At 45.7% G+C, this 10,748-nt stretch overlaps 1 protein-coding gene across 1 annotated transcript in view; it reads left to right on the plus strand.

Moving 5' to 3' along the window:
* The first annotated feature begins 2,582 nt into the window (after positions 1–2,582).
* rasa3 (RAS p21 protein activator 3) overlaps positions 2,583–10,748 on the plus strand; it is a 43,055-nt gene continuing 34,889 nt past the window's right edge. The window contains exon 1 of the mRNA XM_076982340.1: positions 2,583–2,797. Coding sequence (XP_076838455.1) covers positions 2,743–2,797 — 55 coding nt within the window. The 5' untranslated portion in view covers positions 2,583–2,742. The remainder of the gene's footprint in view (positions 2,798–10,748) is intronic.

The raw sequence follows: 10,748 nt of genomic DNA on the forward strand, positions 1-10,748 counted from the left end.
ACATCAGAAATAAGCACTTGTCTGCTGGTTTAAATGTCACATTGATGGTTGTGTTAGTGTTCTAGCACTAACTCTTTAGTTTACCAACTTGGTTAATATTATCTCTAAATGATATGCAAAGGAATCTTTATGTATATGCATTTCACTGGTGTTCTCTGAAATATTTTATTTAAATCTACTGTAGTCATATAAGACTGCAGCACATTTAAATAACATATATCAGACTATCAATAAATGTCAGACCTTTGCTAGTCTCAATAAGAGTCCCACTTCTCCCTCTCCCTTTCTCTTTGCACTTCAGTCACAAAGGCGACACAAATATACATCAATGTTTACTGTTTATCATAATCATAATATTTATAAATTGGCTGGCATATACTATTTGTTGCAAAACAATGTCTTCAGTAATTCTGTGGTCTCAGAGAGAGAGAAATAAAGAGCACTGGATGTTGTATAAATGTTGTGGTATAAGGATTTTCATGGAATGGAAGCTATTTTAGGCAGTCATCCCATCTGCTTCTCTTGTTTTTTTTTTTACTTGTGTGTTGAAGTACCATTATCCAGTTTAAAGACACTGAGAACAGATTATAGGCGTAAGTATTAAAAATGATGTATAATCCAGAACTACTGTTCCATTAAACATTCAGCAATGTTTTTATTTAAATGTTTTTTTCATATATGTGATATAACACTGCTCAAAATGGTTGATGAGTCCTAGCCGAGACGATGCTGTGTGTCTAACACACCTGACTGGCAGCTGTAGAGCTGACGACGCTGAGGCGGGAACTGGAGCGACGCAGCTGCGCGCGCGTGCACCAACCGACGAGGAAACCGAAATTCATCCAGGTGCGAAGAGCCCGTTTAAAAAAGGTTGTGTTTACTATCCAGATGAAAACCAAACCTCCCACTTAGACCTCAAAGGTAGCTCCGCTGATGGCGAAGAAACTTCAGACTTGATCGCACAATAGCTTAGACTTCAACTTTTGTTCTTGGGTAGTTAGTAGTTTCAAAGAACAGATGGCTGATACGTTTACACAATGATCTTTAAATTAAAATGCAGTTCTGCATATAATCTGTTACCCTAATACGATCACTGCAGTATCGATCAGCGTGTGCAAGCGTGCAAGCTTTATAATGGGCTTTTAAGTTTGCGGCCTGAGAAAACAAAGACACAAATTATATTGTGTCTACAGTAGACTAAGGCCTTTACACGCAGCAAGCCCGTTAACTGGATAGCTAGGTTGCCCAGAAGGTGAGACAGCGGAAACGCACTGTGTGTGTGTGTGTGTGTGTGTGTGTGGGAGGAGTATCAGCTTTCTGACTGCTGAGAGTAAAGCTTATGTAAGCTTTACGCAACATAAGGATCACCCATTTCACATCAGAAGGAGATAAATTCTGGCAAAATGGATATTTGGTGGATTCCACTCCATGTTTTCTAAAGGTGTTTATATAACATGTTGGTTGTGTGCCTTGAAAGGCCAGACTAACTTAATTAGAAAGAAAACGTAATTTAGGTTCCCTGGCTCATTGAACATTATCTGCCAGAAAAAAACGCTTTATATGACCATTTATATATCAGTTTTAATTATTAGAAAAATGCACGTTATAATCCTGCTTCAGTTAGTATGAAAACACATGCATTTGCACAGAAACACACCCGTAGTGGTTAACCACAGGGCGTATAAACCACAGTCTTGACGAAAATAACATGAAAGAACGGTTTTATTGGCCGCGGTCTAAGTGGGCACTGTACACATTTATAAAGGTCTCCATCTAATTCAGCTTTAACGTGCTCCTCGTGATTTTAATGTTATTTCTGATCATAAGACCTCTGATGTGGTCAGGTCGAGTTTTACCTATGCACAGCAACTGCGCTTACCTGGGAAGCCAAGGAACGCACAATCAACTCTTTAAGTAGATACCTGTCTGCATTTTGCATTCTAATGCGTAGAATTACATTTTACATTTTGGGGGATTTTGTGTAATTAGCGGTCAATCGCCAGCTCATCCATTTGTACCGGGGTTATATGTGCGTGGAGACATCGGAAGCTTCAAGTGGAACAGTTAGGTTCGTGAAGCCTGCTTTGTCATTGCCAAACTCACAATGCTTGAGGCCAGAATAAGCTCAGGGTCAAGATCAACAGAACCACTACCGTGAGATCTTTATTGAGGACTCAAGCGTCGCTTTGAGCTGTTCTGACGGACAGTATGGCCATTTGCGACAAAAAATATGGGGAAAGTACGCTCACCACACTCATCTCCTCCAGTTATAGCCTAGAATCTAGCAAAAAAAGTGAAAATTTTCTGTCACCAGCAATCACGTGCAGCGCCTGAGCGCAATCAAACGAGAGCAAGCAGTGATCAATTGTTATGAATTAACTAAACCAGTTTAATTTTAGAAACCATTACACGGTGGCCAGCAATCTAATTTACCCAATCATAAACAAGTGCGTTTTTGTGCGCGAGCAGACTTCGCTAGCGTTCAGTTACGCCAACAGGCACCGCCCACGACGTGACGTGGACCCCCTCGCCCTCCAATCGTCACGCGCGGTGGTTAACTGCAGTCCCGCCTCTTCGAGAAATGTTGGGAGTTTGAGCAGACCGATTCTGCTCGGGTTCGGAGATCGCAGCCTGGGACGAGTTGCCAACCGTACGCCCCGGAATAGACGCTCTCTGGGAAAGAGACTCGGTGAAGGAAAGTCTCCCTGCTGCCACTAAAAGGGAAAGACCCGGACTGCGAGCATGGCGGTCGAAGAAGAAGGTCTTAGAGTTTTCCAGAGCGTGAAAATAAAAATAGGTAAGTGCCAAAATGAAAACATTGCAAGTGTGTATACAGCTGTACATTAAGAGGTCAGAAGGTATCTCGAACGTTGGCCATTACACCATTTACCACATTTTAATTCAAATCACACGGTTCTTTCAACGCTGACTCCTCATTGTGATAAAACGAGCACGAACGTGCAATGTACTTTAATGCAACGCACACACGGTTTATAGGCAGGCGCAGTTAAGTGATAATTCCCAAGTAGACCCTACTGGAATACGTTAATGGAGCAGCGGAATCTTACCAACTGGAACATTTGAACCAGTGAATAGTTTGGGTTAAACCTTGTGCGGCCAGCGAGAGACTGCATGGCCAGATGGTACAATCACTTTCCTGCGCTACAGATCTTCATCTGGTCCGGCGTGAGTGGTGTTTTCAGTACGAGGATTTAAAATGATTCATTTTCTTTCATAAAGCTGTTTTCTTAACTGACAGTTTGTTTTGATCTCACGCTTAGGACGCTGTGGGGAAAATAATTCGAGACTTGTTTTGGTAAACACGGTTAACCATAGCAAAAATTGAGAAGGATATTCTATAATAATATTGTACAAGTGAGCATGAAAACAACACAGCAACATCGAAAACAAACACAAATCAATAAATAATAACCCTGTTTTTTTTCTTCCGCTTGATCCCTCACGAAACGATACTGTTTGGTCCTTCTTATATTGTCACACTAATGCATCAAATGAGGCATTTCAGCACAGGGGGTGGTGCATAGTTGAAGAAGGTGCATATCTTTTACTTTGATCGTAAAACGACACAAATACAGCAGTTCCTGTTTTGCATTCAGACTAGGCGTTTAGTTATACAGCTTAGTTTGGTACCGGCTGTAGCCAAGAAATATGAAGAAAGAGATCACAGAGGTTCGCCAAACCGGTGTGATGCCAAATAAACCCCTGCTCGGACTACACAGACACCAGATACGTTAGGTGATTAACAACGAAACTAGAAGTTTTACATTAAATTACCTGCTTTAATGTTATAAACAGTTACTGCAGTTGCATTTCTAAGTCATTCACAGCACGCAACGCCCAGCACCGCTTTCACAAAAGCTAAACACCAGGTATAACGTTAACATTTGTATGCAAGACGACCTAGGGAGCGTTTCATCAGAAGGTTGTGCTGTATGAATTAACTGCAAGACCACACATTGCTAAGGCACGTGCTTTGCTGTGTGCACGCCGAGAAGCATCAAAACAGTTTCCGCCTGCGAATGATTTAAAGTGTTCCCTACGGGACTGCTTGTGTAGGCATGGCGTATTTAATAAGAACTGGTATCGTGAACATCCCGTAGGCATGTAAGCCTAGACCTTTAAAGCACAATGCAAGAGAATCACAAATTTCAATGTGTCGGAATGAGATGCGACATAGCTGTCAAGAAGCGCCGCATGAATTATTTCATTTGTGCTTGCGTGCACAGGTTTTGATTTTCACACTTGCAAAACCATTCATGTTGTGTAAACAGGATTATTTGCATGGCAGGAAGTAAGCATCATCTGTGACTGCAATCTTGTTACCGGTGGTTGGTGATATTGCATATGTGTGAGACACACCCTCTCTTTACATACTGAAAACAGTTGATTCTATGTAGTGCGTGGTGCCTGATGATGAAGGGTTGATTTTGGTCTGGAAACAAAAATGTGTAATAACACATTACAACTCAAAAGATATATAATAATAAGTTAATTATCATCCTTCTCATATGTGACCATTACTCAAAAGTATAAAATATGTAAAAAGGATGAAGTTTTGACATTGGCAACCCCAGAAATCTCGGGTTAAGTATTCGATCGTTTTCAGTCCTCTCCCCAGACAGCGCTTCCATGTGGACGTTGCTCGGTCGATTGTTCTGCTACGTATGTGGAGTTCACTACTTTGTTTCCCGAGGAGGGATCACACATCGGGAGGAAGCTGCTAGGACTCGGTAGCTGCTGGTAGGGGCAACGGGGAGGAAACAGGAAAGTGCTCCAGATCACTTCCTGATTGGCCCAATGAACTACAAAGCAGCTCGAAGCAGCTTGTGTTCAGTGTTCTCGGGTAGCGCCGCACTAACGCGAGCCAGATGAAAGCACTGGACGGAGTCCGAGCGGTCTGCCATGAGGAGTCTACACGTGCCGCCGGGCCACCGGACCCCTGGAACACCTTCAGCTCTAAATGTCTCTGAAAACATCAGTGAGGAAGCCAGCAACAGGAAGTGGGGCTGTGGAGGCGGAGCCTCAGACCTGAGGGGGGTGGGTGGGGTGGAATTGGGGGGTAGCAAGGGCTGGGGGCAGGGGTGACAAGAGACAAGAGGATTTCGTGGACGCTGCTAAGTCAGGTCTCAGATTGCAGAGTGCCAGGTCCAAGTGGCTGGGCTCTTGCTTTGGCAGGAGAAGCGAGGTAGTTGGAGGGGTGGAAGTGTTCTCAGTTTCCATAGGGCCCTCTTGGCAGCTGGCCAGCAGAGTTTCCCCAAAAGCTCCAGCGGTTGCTGTTGAAAACTCTGAGGGGGGTGTGGCCTCGCTCCTATCAACACGGGTCATTTCCTAAGTGACTGGCAATGGCGATCTCTCAGAGTGGAAGTGATAACATAATTCCAACATACAACCCCCCCGATCATGAACCATCATTTTTCTTTGTTTGATTTCAGTACTGGTTTTGTCTGGGTAGAAGACAGACCTTTTCCCAGCCTTTTCCCAGGCAACAGTGTGGTGTAGGTCGATGTGTACTGACAACACATCTATGTGGCTTGTGAATTAATGCAGATTTACTGCTGGTCTTCTAGGAAATGTAGAAACCTGGTCACCACTATTTGTGTCTACCTGTTGATGATCTGAGTCATCCCATTTTGCCCGGTCCTACAATCTGGGTTTCCTGTTCCACCTTGAACCTCCGCTCAAGAATAATGAGTTCTCCTTGGATCTGCTCAAATAAATATGGGGCAAATAAGGGACACACTAAGAAATAGACCCAACACCCTAGTGAAGTCTGACCCCACATCCTGGTGAAGTCTCACCCCACACCCTGGTGAAGTCTGACCCAATACCCTGGTGAAGTCTGACCCAATACCCTGGTGAAGTCTGACCCCACACCCTGGTGAAGTCTGACCCAATACCCTGGTGAAGTCTGACCAAATACCCTGGTGAAGTCTGACCCCACACCCTGGTGAAGTCTGACCCCACACCCTGGTGAAGTCTGACCCAATACCCTGGTGAAGTCTGACCCCACACCCTGGTGAAGTCTGACCCAACACCCTGGTGACGTCTGACCCAATACCCTGGTGAAGTCTGACCCAATACCCTGGTGAAGTCTGACCCCACACCCTGGTGAAGTCTGACCCCACACCCTGGTGAAGTCTGACCCAATACCCTGGTGAAGTCTGACCCCACACCCTGGTGAAGTCTGACCCAATACCCTGGTGACGTCTGACCCAACACCCTGGTGAAGTTTGACCCAATACCCTGGTGAAGTCTGACCCAACACCCTGGTGAAGTTTGACCCAATACCCTGGTGAAGTCTGACCCCATACCCTGGTGAAGTCTGACCCAATACCCTGGTGAAGTCTGGCCCCACACCCTGGTGAAGTCTGACCCAATACCCTGGTGAAATCTGACCCCACACCCTGGTGAAGTCTGACCCAATACCCTGGTGAAATCTCCTCAGCCCTTTAATTATAGCTTCACTGCCTCATTAGAGCGATACTTTACCTGTAAGAGATATGGTGCTGAGGTGGGGGTGGGGATGAAGCTGTAATACTCATCCTCTGAACTTTATACTGATGCTCTTACTCTGCCTGACAGGAAAGGACAGTAACATTGCAGATCAAGAAGTTCATATTGCACAGTGTCTTGCAAGACGACTGTTCGGACATGTGGAATGACTGTTCAAAATGGAATCAAGTCAAAAGGAAACTTGTTTCAATTGATTTCTATTTTGTGGTCAGGTACAGCAGGGTATAAGGGGCAGACCCCAGTATGCCTGTAGTGTGTGCTCTGTGGTTTTGATGAGCTGTTTTTGTCCCTAACATCAAGGCCAAATGAAACAAAATGAATCTTTGAAGGATCTTTGTCGGGGGGTGGGGGGGGCATAGGGCGGTGCTCTTGGGAAGAGGGTTATCTTTGCCTCCAATGTGCTAGGGTGCAACCTGTTAAACAGGAAAATGATGTTAGTCCCTTGAATGGTTCCTCCAGGTGTCGGTGTAGGAAATATTTAGCATTTTATATCTACTTATATTGTTCGTTTTTGTATTGAGGATTTAGGTGTGGCTGTGAACCTGCTTAACCCAACACAAGATATAACCACAAGGTCATTGAACTGTAGATGATCTCAATTCAGCAAAGTTGTTAGGATATGTAACCACTTTGAAAGCTATGTCGACCATAGATGTCACTGACTACATCAGTTCTCATATTAAAACATGATAATAAACAGGAAGCTAATATTGTCGCGATGGAATGGATCTAGCTAGCTAAAGTTAACCATCAGTTTGATCATGCTAATTGCTTAATTTATTTAACAGACCCAGCTCAGTTTGAGTTGGAGAACTACTTTCGTACCCTTAGAACATATCAATCGTTTGTAGGCCAAACAGAAAGCGCAGTTGTACTGTTGTGATACTGTGAAAGTGGAAGAGAGTTGTTGTGTTCCCTTCAGTCCATTCCCTTCAGTATATTACAGCACAACCATGGAACCAATCAGATTTCACTCTGCTCAATCCTACCGCTGCCCCTGTTTTTGAGCCTAAACCCTGTCGACATTTACGCTGAAGCTTAAACAAGCTCTCACTGTCACGTATCGATGCAACTCCACGGTCCTTCTCAGGAGCTCCACCTTCAAAAAGAGCTTCCTTACATGGTCTAGCTGAAGAATCCCGAACCTGCATGGCGCATATTTGCCTAGTGCCAATCCAACGAAAGTGTGATAGCAATGCAACGACCTTTATGAATGGAAAGAGTTTCTGGACGGAGTCTCTGCGCTCTTCTTGTGCCGGTATCCATTTCGGTAGACATGCACACCGCTACCAGAGGATATAACCTCTCCCCCTCCTCCACTGCACACTCATTGGGTTTCACCATCTCAGCTCTGTAAAGAAATGGTATCTGAAACGCGAGCCTCACTTCCTGTTTTGAAACTTGAGTTGTTGATGGCAGTTAGGGGATAGAGTGAAATCTTGGGTGTTTTTATCACTATGCCCAGCCCTTTATTAGACGTGTATAACCTTCAGAGAGTCTCAGCCAGCGTAGGGATGTGGTCTGAATACAGCGGACAGATGACGTTGGTGAATAGCTGAAACGCAACATTAGTTGGAATTGCTATTTTTAGAGATCCGTCACGGTTTGTGCTGTGTAGTATGTTGGGGCTTCATACTATATAAGAGTACAAGAGACAATAGAGTCACAGTCATGGTTGTTATGGCAGAAAGGGTTTCTGCTCTTAGTATGCTTAGTACATGTTGAGGATATGTTTCAACCAGAGATGTGCAGTTTCATATAGCCTTCTGCACAAAATGGAAGCTCACTGCATTATTTGTTTGGTTATCAGTAGTACCATGACCTTGTTCCGGCTACTTTATGTATAAGTGTTTCCTGGCTTTATTTGTGCGTTGCGTCACTGCTTTTAGCCTCTACATAAATATGAATCAGCCTGACAGGATGTTTTACACATTTTCCTCGCCTGGATTGTGTTGCAGAGCAGCAGTGAGCAGTGTTAAAGGATCAGGCCCAAACGGATCGGCTGCTGAATCTCACTCCAGAGCTGCAGACCTAGCGCTACCCACAATTCAGTGCAGCAGTGCGCGAGGTCTTTAGCCAGAGACAAGAGTGGGCTATTATCAAGTAGATTAAAGAGCGCCAGGGGACGGTGCCCATGAACGAAGCTGTCATGATGACGGATGCTGAACCCCCCCCCCCCCCCCCCCCCCCCCACCAACCCAACCCCCCCGCTGCCGCCCAAGGCAGCAGAGCAGAACAAAGCATCCATGTGTGTTGAGCGTCTGTCCCCAGTGGGGTTTGCGGGATTAGTTGGGGGGTTGTTGGGGGTTGGTCATGGTGGTGGGGTTAGTGCCAGCGGTGGGCAGGAACCGTTCCCCAGGTGCCAAGGTGTGCTTACACCGACTCAGGCCTGCATGGGCCTGCATGGGCCTGCCTGGTGGCCTTTTAAGAGGTTCAGACGGTCCTGATTGCCGTTTTCTGCCGAGGACCCCATCCTGCCCCCCCCCCCCCCCTTTCTGGCCTGCTAACTTTGCTGTCCAGCGCCTTTTAAACTACATCTTGGATGCAGCCTGAAATTCCTTTCTTACTATCTCATTTCCTCCTGCAACTCTCCCTCTCGTTCTGTCTCTCACTTTCTTTGGTTGGCTCCCACGCCCCCCCCCCCCACCCCGTCCCATGACCGTCTCTCTGGTACTGCCATCCTGCCCCTTCTGCCGCACACTCAGGGATTTCCCAACCCCAGCTGGGCTGGTGGGAAACGCTCGTCCCACGTGCATTTCTTTTTCTCACGTGTTTGTATCCACATATGTACCGTAATCTGTTGTCCCTCTGTATGCATTTTTTTACCTGTCAAATTAGTGTGACGTGAGGCACGTGAAAATACGATGCACACCCGAGACCGTACCATAACTCTGCAGGACGTTGTGGGGGGGAGGGGGGGGGTGGTTTTTTTCATTACCCACCAATTATTTCTTTATTTAGCGTGAGGAGGGTCCCCCCGCTCACCACTGTCGTATTCCTTGCTACCCATGCCATCACCTCCCTCGCATCCTTGTTTTCCATCTTGTCTGTTTTCCTCGTACCCCCTGCCCCCTCCCTGGTACCCCCTACCCCCTCCCTAGTACCCTCGGCCTCTCCCCTCATGTCTGCTCCTTTGCTTCTTTTCATTAAGACGCTGGACGTCGTCTAAAGCGATCCACTCCCGCCCAGCTCTCCGCCTTCCCCTTACGTCTGCTCCACACTTTTTTTCCCCCACTCACGTTACCACACATCATATCACTTTCCCTCTTTTTCATTGGATTCCATCCCACACACTCCCCAGTCTCCCTCCTCCTGTCTCTGGGATCCTCCCACTATAATTACTTTTCACCACCTATTCAGGCACACGTGTGTGTGCTCATTTTTGTGCACAGCGCACGTGACTTGGCATTTGTGTTCACGTGTGACTTTACACAACTATGCAGATAGTTGCCATTTCAAGGTGCCCCTTCAAACTGCACGTATGTTTATAGGTAAATACTTCCACAGTAATATGCATGCATAGATGTTGTGGACTCTTGTGTTTCCCAACCACATTAACCACGTGTCATTTCCTGTGACGGGATTTCATCATGAACATGAACAGCCTTTTTATTCATTTTTTTTCTCTCGTCTCATTGTCGAAGGGAGGCCTGAATGAGTCAGAGTGGGTCACAGAGATACAGTACCAAGTGTGCGATCGAAAAAGGAAGAAAAATGGTAGGAAACGTGAGAGATTGACTCAGAGAAACAGAGGTGCAGGAGCTTAATCAGACGTGACACGTGAGAGTGAGAGATGGAATAAAAGACGATGGAGGGGATTCGAAGTTGGGTTTTATATGGAGATATGGTGGAGATATATGGAGATATGGTGGAGATATATGGAGATATGGTGGAGATATGGTGGAGATATATGGAGATATGGTGGAGATATATGGAGATATGGTGGAGATATATGGAGTTGGTTTATGGATGACAGACTGTTGTGGATGCATCTGTGTTTTTGGGTGTTTTGGCATGCTTAGACACACACACACACTCATGGTTACTTACACTCGCCCACACTGACAGCTGAAGATTTGTGTATGTGTGTGTGTGAGTGTGTACCATGGTGATGAGAGAGTGGGTCCCATATGCCTGTCAGATCTCTGTCTATCGCTTGTACACACACACACACACACACACACACACACACACACACAGATAGAGGAGTGGGT

Source organism: Brachyhypopomus gauderio, chromosome 20 (assembly GCF_052324685.1).
Source record: "Brachyhypopomus gauderio isolate BG-103 chromosome 20, BGAUD_0.2, whole genome shotgun sequence".
Classification (NCBI taxonomy): domain Eukaryota; kingdom Metazoa; phylum Chordata; class Actinopteri; order Gymnotiformes; family Hypopomidae; genus Brachyhypopomus; species Brachyhypopomus gauderio.